The following is a 19,994-nucleotide window of genomic DNA, read 5'->3' as shown; positions in this document are numbered from 1 at the left end:
TGAAAACTATAAAATACAGGCTCCCGATCTGCTGAATTTTTTGCGAAATTTAAAGTCACTGTGTTTCAAACTTCTTACCTAAATTATACTCTGCAAGAGTATAAAACAGTGCAAAGACAAATAAGTTCCCCTCAAAACTCCTTTATATAAAATATATCAGTGAATTTGGCAAGATCGTTTCTTTAAAAGTAGAAGATATTGACCCATAACTTACCTGTGGCGTAATTTCCCCAAAAAGTACGATGGCCAATGTGGAGAATATAACAGCAAACAGTCCAGAAGTTAAACCATCCAGCAGAATGGTAAAGGTTGAGTTAACCAACACATTACCCAAGAGAATACTGCACAATAGATAATTACCTTGATCTCGAACAGGTGCAATTTTTGATGCATATTTTTTTTCTTTTTCCGTACCAGTGTTCCGCAGTATCTATAATATTACAATTTTATAAATCGCTCTAAATCAAGTTATTTATATCACCTTTAATTCTGTGCGGTCCATTGACATTAAGCCCAGGTTAAGTCCAGAGAATAAAGCCGAAAAGCACAGACATGTTACAATAATAATTATTGCCAGCCACACTGGTAATAATGGTTTATGAGTTTTTATCTTCAAACAATCTGAATTTCCTTGATGCTCTAAAGGCTTCGTAGTTGCGGCTTTGCTATACTAAAAAAAAATAAGAAATATCGTTTTATTTTACAGTTTTTTTAGACCGAAGACAACGGACAACCGCTGACAGAACAAACAAAACGCTTACTGGCTTTTAAATTGTTCAAGTTTTTGGATCGATTTTCGCATTTAATTTTTTATACCCTTGAAGAGGGTATTTCAGTCAAAAGTTTGCAACGCAGTGTGGGAGACATAGCCGACCCTATAAAGTATATATATTCTTGATCAGCATCACCAGAAGAGTCGTTCTAGCCATGTCCGTCTGTCCGTCCGTCCGTTTCTACGCAAACTAGTCCCTCAGTTTTAAAGCTATTTGCTTGAAACTTTCCCAAAAGTTGTTTTTCTATTGCGGAACGAGCCGGATCGGGCGACTATATTATATAGCTGCCATATAACTGAACGATCGGAAATGCCATAACTTTGGTGTTTGTAAAGTTAGGAATTTGGGATTTTTTATGAGTATTAAGAATGCATCATATGAATAATTTTGGAGAATATAATTTACAGAATATTCTGGAAGGATATATCAACTTCGGCTTCGCCCGAAGTTAGCTTTCCTTTCTTGTTTTTAAATCAATTTTGGTCAAGTTAGTGTTTGTAAACAGCGAAGGAAAGTCTGGTGTCCGCACAGTATGCAGAAATGTATGCTTTAATTAACGAATCTGAGAAACGAAGAAAAGTGTATTTTACTAAATGCTAGCAAAAGTCTATCACTATCATATTTATATTCTTAGTTAATGAACAGTCGAGTCAATCAAGCCTTGCCCGTCTGTCCGTGGATTTAAGACATGAACATTATATTAATCGAAAACAAGAAAGGAAGCAAACTTCGGCAAGCCAAAGTTTATATACCCTTGCAGTTATTACAAATCGACAATATTTCGATTTCTATACCTTTATTACTATAAACAATGAAGCTGTGTCGACTTTGCGCTGCATTTTGCCATCGTTTCTATGCCAGCTATATGCTATTGTTGTCCGATTTTAATTTAATTAAAACCGTAATTCCGTAATAAGAAAAAAAAATTTTAAAACAACAAAGTTATAATTTTTGAAAAAAAAAATTTTTTTCGGTTGTTCCTGTGGGAGTTGTATGATATAGTCGCCCGATCCGGCTCGTATCTGCAATAGAAAGACCACTTTTGGGAAAGTTTCAAGTAGATAGTTTTAAAACTGAGGGACTAGTTTGCGTATAAACGGACGGATAGACGGACATGGCTAGATCGACTCTCCTGGTAATGCTGATCAAGAATATATATATATTTATAGGGTCGGAAATGTCTCCTTTACTGCGTTGCAAACTTTTGACAGAAATTATAATACCCTCTGCAAGGATAATAGGAAAACAAAAACTTGCTACACAAACGCATAAAACTTTTAAAATATGTAATATTATTTTATTTAGTCCTTTTATAGAATATTATAATTTAGTTATCTACAATGATATTATGTATACTCTACCCATTTAATAAAAACAGAGTTTAAGCAGAGTTGGTCTTGGTTAATGAAAATTACTTACATTTGTTGTTTTCTCAGCAGTTTTTGCACAAATATAAAATTCATTTATAAAAGAAGGAAATTTTACTGAGTACGTCGCTGAAAATCCATCGCTGGCCACTTCTATAGGGGTAAACAGGTCAGTAGATGGCTTTAGACATGCACCACCATAATCATTATTTTCGTTGGTAAACGTTATTGCAGTATTTTTTTGTAGTCCGCTACCAAAAACTCGAAAAGTTTGTTGCTTGTCTATTAACACACTTGGTATGCCGTTCTGTGCCTCAACTGTGTCATCTTCCAAACGAATGCCCACTATTCGAAACGAATTGGCTACGGAACGTGAACTGGAAAACAAATAAAAAAAATGAATTGTTTTAATTTGTAATAAATTTTATTTTTGTTTTATTTTATTATAATTGTTGCTAACTAGTATATAGCACTAGTCGCAAGAAAATAAATTAAATTAAATTAATTTAAAGGGTCGAAGTTCATATTAATAATAGTAAATATAAATATTTAGTAAAGCCAAAAACTTGTTTGATCAAACAGACTCTATATAAAAATATCATCAGAATATTCCATGAGCGAAATTTCGTACACACGATTCTATTTCGTAGGGTTTTTTAATCAGAGTTGTGTAAAAATTAAAGTATTTTAATTAATATTTGAAGTCTGCGATTATTGGCTTTGGCCAATGTATTTTGGTATATTATGAAAGGAAATCTCTTAAGCGAAAAAGCTTACAAAAAACCACGCACAAACACGACGAGCTTATGCCTACAATATGCCTACATTACAATCTTAAATTAAAAAAAAATAGAAAGGTCGTTTACATAGTAGTAAAAAGAATTGTCATCTCGAGCTCCTTAAATTGACTTTATCCCAACAAATACCAAATAGCCAATCTGGGTCGTCATTGCTAACTATAGATTCGCGCGATGTTCTTGGACTTTTTTTATTGAATCTTAATCAGAATAGTTTTATGACGACACAGTCGAAAGAAGCGAAAAAATCATAGGATCATTAGCGTTGAAATCGCTAACATACTTTGTGTTTTGTACAAAGTAAGTGATAGAACACAAGATAAAATATTTCTCAGCCCGTGATATCGAAGCGGAAAAAACTTTTTTAAAGACCTCCCAGCCTCTTGCTCTCCCGCCCTACACACTCCAACAAAGTATAATGTCATTTATGAAAAAAAAATCTTTACGCAAAATCAAAATATACTGACACAGATTCTTGCGTCTCAGCAGTCGAAATATTCTTTGTCTTCTCTACGACTACCGATGTGGAATGCAAAAGGGTGTTTCACGGCATAAACTGGAAATAACACAATTCATCACTGACAAGAAAGAAAGCAAACTTCGGCAAGCCGAAGTTTATATACCCTTGCAGTTGTTAGTTGTTAGTTTCGATTTCTATGCCTATTTTACTAAAAACAATTAAGCTGTATCGACTTTGAGCTGCATTTTGCCATCGTTTCTATGCCATCTATATGATTTTGTTGTCCGATTTTAATTTAATTAAAACCGTAATTCCATAATATTTAAATAATACCAAATCCGAAAGAACAAAAAAATAAGAAAGGAAAGCTAACTTCGGGCGGAGCCGAAGTTGATATACCATTGCAGAATATTCTGTTAATTATTCATATGATGCATTCTTAATATTCATAAAAAATCACAACTTCCTAACTTTAAAAACACCAAAGTTATGGCATTTCCAATCGTTCAGTTATATGGCAGCTATAGGGTATAGACGGCCGATCTTTATAGTAGGTCGGATTGATTGGCCAAATATAAAACCCATATAAAATCCAAACTTCGTAACTTAACAAACACCAAAGTTATGGTATTTCCGATCAATCAGTTATATGGCGGCTATAGGATATAGTCGGCCGATCCCGGCCGTTCCGCCTTATATACTGCGTGCAAAGGAACGAAGGGCGAGTGCAAAGTTTCAATTCGATATCTTTAAAACTGAGAGACTAGTTCGCGTTGAATCAGACAGACGGACAGACAGACAGACGGACATGCTTATATCAACTCAGGACAGCTCAAAGAAGTTGGGTCGACTAAAATAAAATTTTCGAAAATTGAATAGCTTAATCGTTTGCCCATTTTTTGCCCATGTTTGCCCACTTTTTAATTTTTTTTTGCCCACCGTTAGTTTTGAAAATATGGAATCTTCGAAAATTTTCGAACATTTTCGAAAACATAAAAGTTGACTTTTTCAAATTTTTTTTTTTTTCGCAAGAGAATCGTTTGCCCACGTTTGCCCATCTTTTAGAATTTTGAAAATATTTATACTTTTGAAAATATTCGACTTTTAAGTTTTGATCATATTTACCTGCAGAAAAAATTGTTTGCCCACCCCTTAAAAATAGTTTTTTCGAAAAAATAAAAAATGCCCATATTTGACCATCTCCTGAAATTTAAGAATTTAAAAAAAAAATCGTTTGCCCACCTCTTAAAAATAGTTAATTTTGACAAAAACGTTTGCCGACGGCTTAAACACGAGATTTTAAACAAAAAACGTTTGCCCACCCCTTAAAAATCGTTTTTTCGAAAAAATAAAAAATGCCCATGTTGGCCCATCTCCTGAAATTTAAGAATTTAAAAAAATTATCGTTTGCCCACCTCTTAAAAATAGTTAATTTTGACAAAAACGTTTGCCGACGGCTTAAACACGAGATTTTTAACAAAAAACGTTTGCCCACCCCTTAAAAATCGTTTTTTCGAAAAAATAAAAAATGCCCATGTTGGCCCATCTCCTGAAATTTAAGAATTTAAAAAAAAATCGTTTGCCCACCTCTTAAAAATAGTTAATTTTGACAAAAACGTTTGCCGACGGCTTAAACACGAGATTTTTAACAAAAAACGTTTGCCCACCCCTTAAAAATCGTTTTTTCGAAAAAATAAAAGATGCCCATGTTTGCCCATCTCCTGAAATTTAAGAATTTAAAAAAAAATCGTTTGCCCACCTCTTAAAAATAGTTAATTTTGACAAAAACGTTTGCCGACGGCTTAAACACGAGATTTTTAACAAAACCCCTTAAAAATCGTTTTTTCGAAAAAATAAAAAATGCCCATGTTGGCCCATCTCCTGAAATTTAAGAATTAAAAAAAATTATCGTTTGCCCACCTCTTAAAAATAGTTAATTTTGACAAAAACGTTTGCCGACGGCTTAAACACGAGATTTTTAACAAAAAACGTTTGCCCACCCCTTAAAAATCGTTTTTTCGAAAAAATAAAAGATGCCCATGTTTGCCCATCTCCTGAAATTTAAGAATTTAAAAAAAAAATCGTTTGCCCACCTCTTAAAAATAGTTAATTTTGACAAAAACGTTTGCCAACGGCTTAAACACGAGATTTTTAACAAAAAACGTTTGCCCACCCCTTAAAAATCGTTTTTTCGAAAAAATAAAAAATGCCCATGTTTGCCCATCTCCTGAAATTTAAGAATTTAAAAAAATTATCGTTTGCCCAACTCTTAAAATAAGTTAATTTTGACAAAAACGTTTGCCGACGGCTTAAACACGAGATTTTTAACAAAAAACGTTTGCCCACCCCTTAAAAATCGTTTTTTTCGAAAAAATAAAAAATGTCCATGTTTGCCCATCTCCTGAAATTTAAGAATTTAAAAAAATTATCGTTTGCCCACCTCTTAAAAGTAGTTAATTTTGACAAAAACGTTTGCCGACGGCTTAAACAAGAGATTTTTAACAAAAAACGTTTGCCCACCCCTTAAAAATCGTTTTTTCGAAAAAATAAAAAATGCCCATGTTTGCCCATCTCCTGAAATTTAAGAATTTAAAAAATTATCGTTTGCCCACCTCTTAAAAATAGTTAATTTTGACAAAAACGTTTGCCGACGGCTTAAACACGAGATTTTTAACAAAAAACGTTTGCAAACCCCTTAAAAATCGTTTTTTCGAAAAAATAAAAAATGCTCATGTTTGCCCATCTCCTGAAATTTAAGAATTTAAAAAATTATCGTTTGCCCACCTCTTAAAAATAGTTAATTTTGACAAAAACGTTTGCCGACGGCTTAAACACGAGATTTTTAACAAAAAACGTTTGCCCACCCCTTAAAAATCGTTTTTTTGAAAAAAAAAAAGATGCCCATGTTTGCCCATCTCCTGAAATTTAAGAATTTAAAAAATTATCGTTTGCCCACCTCTTAAAAATAGTTAATTTTGACAAAAACGTTTGCCAACGGCTTAAACAAAAGATTTTTAACAAAAAACGTTTGCCCACCCCTTAAAAATCGTTTTTTAAAAAAAAAAAAAATGCCCATGTTTGCCCATCTCCTGAAATTTAAGAATTTAAAAAATTATCGTTTGCCCACCTCTTAAAAATAGTTAATTTTGACAAAAACGTTTGCCGACGGCTTAAACACGAGATTTTTAACAAAAAACGTTTGCAAACCCCTTAAAAATCGTTTTTTCGAAAAAATAAAAAATGCTCATGTTTGCCCATCTCCTGAAATTTAAGAATATAAAAAAATTATCGTTTACCCACCTCTTAAAAATAGTTTATTTTGACAAAAAACATTTGCCCACCCCTAAAATAAAGAAATTAACAACAAAAAAATTTAATAGGTATTATTTATTATTATTTATTGCGTCTTTTATTTATTGTAGGCTTAGTTTACTTTAGTTTAGGCTTATTTTACTTTAGTTTAGGCTTATTTTACTTTAGTTTTAGCTTAAGTTCACTTTTGTATCCTCTTCTGTTTCGCTCTCTCATAACCAAGTGATCTCACTGCTCGCAGGCAGCTTGCTTTCAACCCCCGTTTTCGCGAGAGGCGCTCTCTTGAGAGAGTAACATGCTCTCTCGAGAGAGCGTAACTCAAGGAATATAGTGGCCAGAGCATACTTATATTAACTGGCCTGCTACAAAAAGTATAACTTAAAAATAATACCTTAAACATATAAAAAAAATCGATTTAATAAAAAAAAACACGATAGGTATAAGTGGAACGAAGTAATTACATTTATGAGTTGATAATTTAAGCAGATAGTTAAATATTGAAAACAAGCACCAAATGACAGGCTACAAAATGTTTTCAATATTAAACTATCTCTATTAATTAACTAAGTAAAATAAGCCTAACCTAAAGTAAAATAAGCCTAAACTAAAGTAAACTAAGCCTACAATAAATAAAAGACGCAATAAATAATAATAAATAATACCTATTACATTTTTTTGTTGTTAATTTCTTTATTTTAGGGGTGGGCAAATTTTTTTTGTCAAAATTAACTATTTTTAAGAGGTGGGCAAACGATAATTTTTTTAAATTCTTAAATTTCAGGAGATGGGCAAACATGGGCATTTTTTTTTTTCGAAAAAACGATTTTTAAGGGGTGGGCAAACGTTTTTTGTTAAAAATCTCTTGTTTAAGCCGTCGGCAAACGTTTTTGTCAAAATTAACTACTTTTAAGAGGTGGGCAAACGATAATTTTTTTAAATTCTTAAATTTCAGGAGATGGGCCAACATGGGCATTTTTTATTTTTTCGAAAAAACGATTTTTAAGGGGTGGGCAAACGTTTTTTGTTAAAAATCTCGTGTTTAAGCCGTCGGCAAACGTTTTTGTCAAAATTAACTATTTTTAAGAGGTGGGCAAACGATTTTTTTTTTAAATTCTTAAATTTCAGGAGATGGTCAAACATGGGCATTTTTTATTTTTTCGAAAAAACTATTTTTAAGGGGCTGGCGTTTGCCCGTTTTTTTCTGCAGGTGAATATGATCAAAACTTAAAAGTCGAATATTTTCAAAAGTATAAATATTTTCAAAATTCTAAAAGATGGGCAAACGTGGGCAAACGATTCTCTTGCGATTAAAAAAAAAAATTTGAAAAAGTCAACTTTTATGTTTTCGAAAATGTTCGAAAATTTTCGAAGATCCCATATTTTCAAAACTAAAGGTGTGCAAAAAAAATTAAAAAGTGGGCAAACATGGGCAAAAAATGGGCAAACGATTAAGCTATTCAATTTTCGAAAATTTTATTTTTGTCGACCCAGCTTCTTTGAGCTACTCAGGACGCGATCCTGATCAAAAATTCAAAACCAAGTTATAATTTTTTTTGAATTCTTTTTTCCTATTATTTCTATGGGACCTATATGATATAGTCGCCCGATGTGGCTCTTTCCGACTTATATACTACCTGCAATAGAAAGACTACTTTTGGGAAAGTTTTGAGCAGATAGCTTTTAGGGTTGTTGATAATATATCAAAATATCAATATATCAATTATTTTTCTCCAATATGTCGAGGTACCGGCAGATTCAGATATCTTAAATTTAAACTCATCTGCGAAAATAACGTAGTTCCAAAGGTCAAATGGCTTGGAAATGTGTTCCTTAGCGAAGTTCAACCGACTAATTTGGTTATTCTTGCTAATAAATTACTTTTTCCTTGCTACTCGATCATTAAAATCGTAATCACGCAACGACCGGCAGACAGTTTTTGCCCAACATGACTTGCCTAGCTCTTGGTGAATCTGCTCAGTGAGTTTTCGAGCTAACAGCCTGGGGTTTTCCTTAATTTTCCCCACTATTAAGCGCTGGTTCAAAATCTTGTTCGATGCGTTTCTGCCCATCTTTTCGACTCGATTTCGACTCAAATAAAAAATTTTGGTAGTTCTGCGCGAGATACCTTATTTTTGAAATGTGGAAGACAAGTTCACGCTTCTTAAGTGATGTACGAGGACCCATTGCTTATTTTTGGAGCTCAAATTACGAAAACTAAAGCGGGAACTGCTAGCGAATTTGACGGAAAATCAAATGTAAACAAGAAATGAAGCAAATATATACCCTTGCAGTGCAGTGTTTTGGTGTGCAGTTTACTTACTGTACAGTGAGTGAAATTTCATGACTGGTACATACACACATACAGGGTTGCCCATATTCGACGGACCCATCTGACGACGCCATAACTTTTGACAGAGATGCCAGATCGCTTAATGACATACCGCGTTTGAAGCGTCAGTCCAAGCAGATTTTTACCATGGAACAATACACGCCACGCGAGCGCTCTGAAATAGTTGAAATTTACATTCAACAGAACAAGTCAATTGTGAAAACTGAAGAAATTGTTTCCGGGCCGTTTGATGTCGAAAAGTGGTGATTTGGACTGGCCACCGCGTTCGCCCGATTTGACGCCGCCTGACTTCTTCTTGTGGGGATATTTGAAGTCAAAGGTTTACGTTAACAAGCCAAGGACCCTAGAAGAGCTCAAGGACAACATTCGTGAAGAAATAGCCGCTATTCCGGCCGAAATGTTGGCGAAAACGATGGAAAATGCTGCAAAAAGGGCACAATACGCCATCAACGCCAGAGGCGGCCATTTGAAAGATATCATATTCAAAAATTGATGTAAACAAATCTACTTTGAACAAATTAAATGATTAAGATTGCCAACCGCCAAATTTTTATTTTTTTCTTTGATTTTTTAAAAAAAAACATGGGTCCGTCGAATATGGGCAACCCTGTATATAGATCTCGTGTGTACATACACAGAAAGAATACGATTAAAAAATTGATTTGTATTTTCGTTTAAAATGTATTTATTATAAAATAAAGAATTTAGAAATTATTAATATTTTAATTAAAACTAATTATAATAATTATTTTATGTAATTAAAGAATCTATATATAAGTTATTAAAATTGGAATGAAGGAACATTATTTTATTTACCATGGTTCAGAGGTCATCTGCAGTCATCTGCACAATTGTACACAGTCAACATACAAGCTGTACAGCGTATTTAAAAAAGGACAAATGTTGTACTCACTCACGAAGACTACAACCATATACTGTACTGACTCGAAGTGAGTACACTGAAAATGTTGTGCTATCTTCTTCTGGCCTATAGAGTATACTGTACAGTAAAGAATGAGTGCAGTATTTTTAAGACAAGGGAGAACGCTATAGTCGAATGCCTCGACTATTAGATACCCGTTACTCAGATAAACAGATTTTGCATTAACATAAAGTGAATTAAAGTGACCACAGGAAAAAAGGACAAAAAGTTCAAATTATCAATTTGAATTAGGCGATCTCTTAGAGCTGGCAGCTTTACAGCACGAGCATCAGCACCAGCGCTGCTTTAACGCAGGCAGCTTTTGTCCTGCACCAGCATACACACATACGCCATTGTTTGACTAGACCTCCAATTTGGCTAACTTGATTTGATTTGCATAGTTCTTAGGATATAGTTCGGTATTGACAAATGAAAACCATCGCAATTTCCTTTAATAGAAATCCTTATCGAGAATTAAAGTTGACTCTGTTGGCGGAAATGTAGGCGCTAGCCAGGCTTAAGCGTTTAATGAGTTTTTGGGCGTTAGAGTGGGCGTGGCAAATTTTTATTAGGCCAATCGATAGGTATTGACGAAACAAATACATATCAATTTAAATTTTCATAATAGCATCAAAACTATGGCCACAGCTTGTGGCTTGTGGGCGTCAGAGGGGGCGTGGCACTATTTTGAAACAAACTTGCGCTGCGTAGGAACTCCTAAAATCTACATGCAAAATACCAATCTTCTAGCTTTTATAGTTTCCGAGATCTCACCGTTCATACGGACAGACAGACGGACAGACGGACATGGCTAGATCGACTCGGCTAGTGATCCTGAACAAGAATATATATACTTTATAGGGTCGGAAACGCTTCCTTCTACCTGTTACATACTTTTGCACGAATACAATATACCCTTTTACTCTACGAGTAACGGGTAGAAGTCAGAAGTCTAATTCGTACACTGTACTCTTATCTTGTAATTGAAAGGAACCTTAAACAACCAAATACTTTTCTTTTCTAGCTCTGTCCAATAAGATGAAGTATATATTACTGTTTTGTATATACAGTTTGAAACTCTGTTTGGCTTAAGTGGTTGTACTTCACAAAAATTGTCATTTGCAGAATTCCAAGGCCAACTTCCTTAGCAAATTCTCTTATTTAGCTGTCATCTTTGATACTGACATAAAGTTGATTCGGACATTACGCGATTAGAATCGATTTTAAAGTTATAAATTAAATATTCCGAAGAAATATGAACCATAATCATTCTGTCTTCGTTCTATATTGGTAAAGGAATAATTCTAAAAAAGCTTAGATGGATGTCTACTAAATAGAGGAATTTTAGCATATATAATCAACTTATTTTCGATAAATAATCCCCTAGCTGTCAAAAGCGTATAGACTTCCTTAAGCTCAGTACCTGTCTTTTTCCCTGGAAGAACTAATGTTTCGGAAAGGCTACCTTGAATTTTGGATATCTCATTTTGTAATTGATTTGGTTTAATGATGTGTGTGTTTAATCTACCACGATTAATGTCAACTAACAAACTTATAATTGTACCTGTTCGATGACATCATAAGTCAACATTAATTTTGATTTAATTATTATTATTGTTATGAATAACTTCGTTCAAGCTGATTAATAATTTGAATTCTTTGCCAACTTGTTATATTTAATTACCCCACACTGTAATCATATGCTTATGTTTTGAATTCGCCTTACGCTCTTTTATATATGCAGCTCACACATGTACATGCATATATATATCTCTCTTTGTAATCTCGAAATCGAACATTAAAAATCAGTGCATATTAGAGACCGAAACAAGTCGAACATTTTATTCTATTCTAATAACTCTGCATTCGGCAGAGTCCGCACATTTTGGCGACCGTGACAGGACACGAACCTGCAATCTTCGGATCCGAAGTCCGACCATAAACCACTTCGAATCATTCCCTCTGCATTCGGCGGAGAAATAGATTCCATCAACGCCAGAATAATTGGTGTATTTCGGCACGCAGTGCAGCTCATCGGAGTATTGGCAGTGCGTTTGGCATCAGCGTTGGATCTCCGGAAGCATCGTTGGATCACCGGAATCATCGCCACTGGATCGTCGTGGATACCTGCATACAGGGTATGCGCATCATAACCGTCGCAAGTACAGATTTGGAGACCAAAGAACAGCGGCACAAAGAGGACGAAAAACTGTAAGCTAGACTCGCAAATGCAATCGCGGTTTTGTCATACCACTCTGAACCAAAGGGCATTGCCCATATACACACATACATACTTGTGCAGCTGGTCTGCAAATAAATAAGCCAAAAATTGTGTTATTTTCCCAAGCATCGGAGTGTTTTGTTTTCTCCCTCTGAACCAAAGGGCATTGCCAACATATTTGGAATTGCTTCACTCAATAATTACTCCACAATTAGTTTTCGCTAAATAAATCGTTGCAAAAATGACTGATACTCAACTCGTGTCTTTAAGACAACAAAGGAATACAATTCAGCGAAATATAGTTAATCTCAAAGTTCGCATCGAACTGCAGAACGACCTTGCTGCCCTTGAATGCCAGTCACAAATTTTGGAATCGTATTTTAAACAAATTCTTCAAATTCAATCACAGATCGAACGGCTGGATGCGGCTGACGACGGCCGGCAAGAATTAGAGGACGTATTCATAGAAACCAAGGCAATTATCATCACTCGTATTGGGGCGTCAAAGAAGGACCGGCCAGAAGATGCAAGTTTCTTTAATTCATCGGCAAATTGCGCAACTGGGCACCATAATCGCTTGCCTTCGTTAAAGCTGCCTAAGTTCGACGGGAAGTATGGTGACTACATGAAGTTTATTACTGCCTTTACTAGCATGGTACATGATGACGCTTCTATATCAGCTGTTGACAAATTTAACTACTTGCTTAGCTGTTTGTCTGGCCCCGCGCTGAGTGTTGTGGCCCCTTTTCAAGTGTCCGAAATCAATTATCCAAAGGCGTTAAAGCAGTTAAAGGAGCGTTACGATAAAAAGGTTTTGATTTTCATAGAGCACATATCTAGCTTATTTGATATTCAAATTATGAAAAAATCGATCCCCAGCCTTCGTTGTATCTTGGATACCGTCCCGCGCTGCGTGAATCGTTGTTGTCGTTAGGAACAGAAGCAGATGTTATGAACGCAATACTAATTCATCTTGTTTTATCTAAAATTGATGCAGATTCGAAATTATCGTACGATCGGGTTCAAGAATACGAGGTGTTGCCTACTTGGGAGGATTGTTATCGCAGTTTAAGCCGTCATTGTCAATTTTTGGAGAGCAACGTTAAACGAACATCTGATGAGAAGCCAAAGGAAAAAAAAAATGTTCTGTTTCTGATCACTCTCTCAATCAGTGCCCTTCATTTGGTTTACTAGACTGGCAGGATAAATTGAATTTCGTCAAGCAATCCGCTCTGTGCATAAATTGTTTGCGCACCGGCCATTTGGCGAGCAGATGTCCAAGTAGATCTCGTTGCCGCGTTTGTCAATTCTGCATAGAACATCTCATCCAGAGCAACCAACACAAATTGTCTCCCACACATCTCAGCAGCAGCGGGAACCCACACATGCTGTTTCCATACTTTCGCGTCATTCGAAGCGCGCTTTAATTCCTACGGCAATAGTATTGATTAAGGATAAGTTCGGAATATTTCAGCCAGCCAGAGCTTTGCTTGACTCAGGCTCTGAAATAAATTTCATCTCTGAAGAGTTGGCCAAGCTCCTTCAGCTCAGATTCGAGAGACAGAAGTATGACATTTCTGGCATAGGTGATGTCAGAACGCAGATGAGATTCTCGGTCTCAACAACTATTCGATCACGATTATCTGTAAATGAATGGCATTTACAATTCGCTGTAGCCAAGACAATATCGCTTAACCAGCCAGAGCGATTCGTTGACACTTCACAATGGAACATACCCTCGGAGATTGACCTTGCAGATCCAGGCTTCTACATGCCTCACCGGATTGACCTACTCATCAGCACACAAGAGTTTTTTGATCTACTTTCACATGGCAAAATTTCTTTGGGTCCAGGCCTTCCTTGCCTGGTCAATACTGCACTTGGTTGGATCGTTGGCGGAAAGGTTTCTGATATTCCGCAATCCCAAGTCGTAACATGCAACATGGCACGTTCTACGGAGCTGCAAGGTGCATTAGAAAGGTTTTGGCTAATCGAGGAGTTTGATTCGCACGATCAAGGTTTCACCGCAGAAGAGCAGGAATGCGAACGACATTTTGTGGCAAACACAAGGTTTCTCACATCTGGACGAGTCCAAGTTTGCTTGCCATTTAAGGAGAATCCTCACATGTTAGGTAAATCTTTTGAAATTGCCAAATCCCGGTTTTTGCAAAATGTACGGAGGTTGAGCCGCAACCCGTTGTTAAAGGAGATGTACGTTCAATTCATGAGGGAATACCTAGATTTGAAGCACATGCAATTGGCATCTGATTTCGACTCTCAAAAGACCCATTATGTAATCCCGCATCATGGAGTCCTGAGATCAGAAAGCACGACTACCAAGCTGCGTGTTGTGTTTGATGCATCGTGCAAAACAACGTCGAACCTTTCTCTGAATGAGTTGTTGATGATTGGCCCAAGCATCCAGCAGAATCTTATCCTAACACTTCTTGCCTTTCGCTTACATCGTCATGCACTTGTAGCTGATATCTGCAAGATGTATCGCCAGTTTGAAGTATCACCAGACGATCGTATGTATCAACTTGTTCTCTGGAGAGAATCCTCAGCTGCGCCTTTAGAATTGTTTCAGCTCAACAGTGTTACGTACGGCAATCAGGAGCTTGAAATATATTGCAGATAAGTTCTCAAATCAGTTTCCCATCGGAGCAGCAGTACTTAAAGAAGATATGTACGTCGATGACCGCCTTACTGGAGCAGACAGTGTCGAAGAGCTTCATCTCAAGGCTACAGAGGTCACCAGCATACTTTCTAAGGCTGAATTAGAGCTTGCAAAGTGGAACACAAGCAAAATAGAAGGCAACGAAGCAGAGTTTCAATTTAAGGTTGATACCAAAGATGTTACGAAGACTTTGGGCATGTCGTGGCAACCAAAACTAGATGTGTTTTGTTTCAGGTATACCCTACCTACAATCTCTGTCGTCACCAAGCGGAGCATCGTTTCACTTGTAGCTCACCTGTACGATTTGCTAGGGCTCGTATCACCAGTCGTTATTCGATGCAAAATATTGGTCCAAGAGTTGTGGATGCATCGTCTAAACTGGGACGATCCACTTCCCCCTGAGCTTCAATCTCAGTGGAAGCGAATAGAAGACGATTTGCACAATCTTCAAACCATCGAAGTTCCAAGATTCATTAACTCGTCACCTAAAAATCTATCGGAAATACACGGATTTTCAGATGCATCGCAGCGAGCTTATGGCTGTAGCCTATATCTACGAACATACATAAACGGAGAGTTCAAATCAATGCTAATCATCGCCAAGTCTAAGGTGGCCCCAATGAAAGCAATTTCATTGCCGCGGCTAGAATTGTGCGCCGCATATTTATTGTGTCAAACATGGGCCAAGATTAAGCATAAATTCGAAAAATACATTGATAGTATTTTCTTTTGGACAGATTCAAGAATCGTTCTACAGTGGCTTACCATGCACTCATCCAGGCTAAACTGTTTCGTCGCTAACCGGATTTCTGAGATGCAATCAACCACGTCAAACATCACTTGGAGGCACGTTCCGGGCAAGGACAATCCCGCGGACATAGTTTCAAGAGGCTGCGCAGGGTCCGAGCTTATGGAAACTATATGGTTTCGTGGACCAAGCTTCTTACGTCAAGACTCATCTGGATGGCCTCAACCAGTACCAAATTCTCAGGACACCAATGAAGAGTTGGAGCTGCGAAAAGCAACAGTCCTCACATGTACCGACAGTGGAAGCAAGGAAGATGTATTCGATGAAGTTATCAACAAATTCTCATCCTATCGGCGCATTTTGCGAGTCACAGCTTTTGTGTTGCGCGTCTTTAATAGAATCAAGGTCAACAAAAAGGTGAACTTAGTCGATGTAATTCATACACCAGCAACTGAATTGCAATACGCGTTCAAGCACATCGTATCACATATTCAGCAGAAGACCTTTTTCAACGAAATCCAGCAGCTAAAGGAAAACAGGATTTTAAAACCCGAATTTCAGAAACTAAATCTGTTCCTAGCAGCGACTAACGGATCAAACGGTTCGATAACACTATTACGTGTAGGAGGCCGCTTAGCCAAGGCGCCCATTTCACTCGATGCCAAATTTCCTGTTCTTCTACCAAAGAATCATTGCTTCGCGTTGAAATGATTCACATCACATGCACGCTGGACCAAAGGCTCTCATTGGAATCCTGCGACTTCAGGCTTGGATTGTAAACGCCAGAGAAGTTGTGCGAAAGATTGTACGGCGCTGCACACACTGTTACCATTATAAGCCTCGTTTAATGGAACAAATGATGGGATCACTTCCAGTTGATCGCTTTCATTCACAACGACCTTTTTTTGTAACTGGAGTCGACCTATGTGGACCATTTTCCACATCATACCGCATTCGAAGCAAGGTGCCATATAAAACATACATGGCCGTGTTTATATGCTTTTCGTCAAAAGCAATCCACATAGAACTCATTTCCGATCTATCTACTAATAATTTTATTCTCTGTTTAAAGCGCTTCGTCAGTCGCGGAGGCATCCCACTACGCATTTATTGTGACAATGCAACTAATTTTGTCGGTGCATGATCGCAGCTCGAGGACTTTAAGCAGCAGCTATTCGACGAAGCCAACACATTGAATTTGCAGAAGTTCAGCAGCATCGTGAGATTCGAGTTCAAGTTCATCCCTCCGCGTGCTCCCAACTTTGGCGGCTTGTGGGAGGCCGCAGTGAAGTCCCTGAAGAGCCTAATGATGAAAAACTTGGGCAACACTGGGCTAACGTACGAGGATCTTCAAACGATTGCAATCGAGTCGGAGGCAATCTTGAACTCAAGACCAATGGCACCCCTTTCCGAAGACCCAAACGATGGAGAGGCGCCTAGCCCAGCGCACTTGCTGATTGGGTCCTCTTTGATGTCCGTACCGGAGCCTTCAATTGACGAGAGCAGACCATCTTATCTTACGCGGTGGCAGCGCGTAACGTATTTGAAGCAGCAGTTCTGGGAGCTATGGAGGCGTGATTATTTACACACGCTTCAGGAGCGCTCCAAATGGCTCAAACCCCACGCCAACATTCGAATTGGCCAAATGGTGATAGTTCACGAGGATAATACACCTCCCCAGGAGTGGATCCTTGGTCGCATCACCAACACGCATGTCGGAGCTGATGGACGAGTACGAGTGGCCGAGATCAAGGTGAAAAATGGAACCATTCGAAGACCCATCTGTAAGATAGCGCCCCTGCCTGAGCAAACTGGTGCTTGAATACTCCTTGGATCATTCAACGAGCGGAGAATGTTCGATGACATCATAAGTCAACATTAATTTTGATTTAATTATTATTATTGTTATGAATAACTTCGTTAGAGCTGATTAATAATTTGAATTCTTTGCCAACTTGTTATATTTAATTACCCCACACTGTAATCATATGCTTATGTTTTGAATTCGCCTTACGTTCTTTTATACATGCAGCTCACACATGTACATACATACATATCTCTCTTTATAATCTCGAAATCGAACATTAAAAATCAGTGCATATTAGAGACCGAAACAAGTCGAACGTTTTATTCTATTCTAATAACTCTGCATTCGGCAGAGTCCGCACAGCACCCTTTCACCTTCTTCAATCAATGCGTTAAGTTGTTTGGTTATCATAAAGAAATTAATCGACTCCTTATAAACACAATAACTTTCTTTAAGAACTTCAGTAATATTTTCAATTCTAGTATGCATATTCTTAAAGTTATCGTTAAAGTCTTCAGTTGTTTTCTTTAATAAATTTGTAGAGGAATCTACCACTAAAGTTTGCTTCTGAACTAACTCATTTAAATTGTGCTGATTGTCTAATAGATTTCTCATACAAGTATTTTCTTCTAGTTGCTTCCTATCATCCTCATCCATTATTCCATATAAAATGTGATATAATGAACCCATGAATTCGAAAAGAGCACGTTTGCTTATTGATCTCTTTTGCATCATGAATAGATTATTATTTTCCTTAAGTTCTATTAATTGATTTTGCATATTATTTAAAACGATATTGCATTGATCCTCAAAGCTATGGGGCTTCCCGCAAACAATTCTCATTTTTTGAATTAGCACATTACTTTTCTGAATTATGTGAAAATAGGCATCCATATTATAGTAAATCACCAGGTTCCATGATGCGCTTATAATTTCTACATCTCCTAGTGGATCTAAGTATATGGCCGTGTTATTTATATTTTGAATGCTAAATGATTTATTCTCGTGTTTTATTGTTGCTGCTTCTGACACTTGACAGAACAATGTAAGCAATAGCATTACCATGACAGTGCCTAATTTAGAAAATCTAGGTGTAACCCTTTTTTTTGTTTTCAACTGTCTTTTCCATAACATCCTCTGCTTGTTTTACAGGACCGATTTTTGTTATCGGTCTTTTACATGAAGCTTCTTGGGTCTTAACATTTACAACTCCCACCTTATCATCTGTACCTTCTTCTTCCAATTCCCAAAATCTTTTCAAGTCCTTGCACTCTATCGTGGTTGCAACTACCGTGTTACTTCCTTTTGATTTGGTGCATCCAGACACTATCCAACCAAAGTCTGTGTTTTGACCAAGAAAACCGTCTATCTTTATTCACCTTTCTGAAGAATTTTAGCATATAAATCGGCACCTATAATTAAGTCCACTCGACCTGGCTTATAAAACTCGGGATCGGCTAATGGGTAGTTTGGCAATTGCCTCCACTACTAATTCATTTTTCCTTTCTTTTAAAGGTTTAATGTTTAGTTTTATTTTATGCTTTGATATGTATGTTTTTATCGAGGAAACTCCACTAATCTCAGTATAGTTTTTTATTTTTGGCAACTTGAGAATTTGTGAAGCTTTCTCCGATATCATCGTACTCTGAAATCCACCGTCAATCAGCGCTCTGAGTTTTTCGAAGCCTCCACTAGCTGATTTCACATGAATCAATGCTGTGGCCAATAAGACTTGTTCCGCCGTCCTATACGTAGTCACTTGTTATAGTTAATGTGAAGAAGCGTGTGGTGCGGTTTTTTGCAATTCAAGCAAAGAATTTTTTTTGCTTGAATGCTTTAGACACTTTAAACAAATGTGTCTTTTCTTTGCCCAGTCAATTCTTTCTGCTGGTTCCATTCCCTTAAATTTATAACACTCTGTTATATTATGGGTTGGTAAATTACAACAAGAACAATTTTCTTTGCTGCTTTTGATTTGAAACTCTTTTCTCAAAGGTTTATTTTCCTGTGGAAAAGAGGAAATGGAGCTGAGTCTTTGCTCTAAAAACATCAGGAAGTGTTTGAATTTCCTTTGTCCTTTTAACATGACTCTCATATAAATTTAGAGAATCCTTGTTAAATTTCCGAAGTATTATGTGGGCAAAAACTGCATCCACATCTTCGGATAATTGTGCCTTTAATTATACGCGTTACTCGTAGAGTAAAAGGGTATATTGTATTCGTGCAAAAGTATGTAACAGGTAGAAGGAAGCGTTTCCGACCCTATAAAGTATATATATTCTTGTTCAGGATCACTAGCCGAGTCGATCTAGCCATGTCCGTCTGTCTGTCTGTCCGTCTGTCCGTCTGTCTGTCCGTATGAACGCTGAGATCTCGGAAACTATAAAAGCTAGAAGATTGGCATTTTGCATATAGATTTTAGGAGTTCCTACGCAGCGCAAGTTTGTTTCAAAATGGTGCCACGCCCACAAGCCACAAACTGTGGCCACAGTTTTTATGCTATTATGAAAATTTTAATTGATATGTATTTGTTTCGTCAATGCCTATCGATTGGCCTAAT

The 19,994-nt window shown here is 36.8% G+C and overlaps 1 protein-coding gene across 2 annotated transcripts in view; it reads right to left on the bottom strand.

Moving 5' to 3' along the window:
• LOC108038104 (unextended protein) overlaps positions 1-19,994 on the bottom strand; it is a 64,029-nt gene that overhangs the window by 26,207 nt on the left and 17,828 nt on the right. For both annotated transcript variants that reach the window (XM_044456823.1, XM_044456824.1), the window contains exons 2-4: positions 2,193-2,517; positions 482-670; positions 215-430 (exon numbers count right to left, since the gene is read on the bottom strand). In XM_044456823.1, coding sequence (XP_044312758.1) covers positions 215-430; positions 482-670; positions 2,193-2,517 — 730 coding nt within the window. The remainder of the gene's footprint in view (positions 1-214; positions 431-481; positions 671-2,192; positions 2,518-19,994) is intronic.

This window comes from Drosophila rhopaloa, unplaced genomic scaffold (assembly GCF_018152115.1).
Source record: "Drosophila rhopaloa isolate 14029-0021.01 unplaced genomic scaffold, ASM1815211v1 contig_154, whole genome shotgun sequence".
Lineage (NCBI taxonomy): Eukaryota > Metazoa > Arthropoda > Insecta > Diptera > Drosophilidae > Drosophila > Drosophila rhopaloa.
Note: the sequence above shows the minus strand (reverse complement) of the source record. Positions and strands in the feature narration are given on the sequence as shown.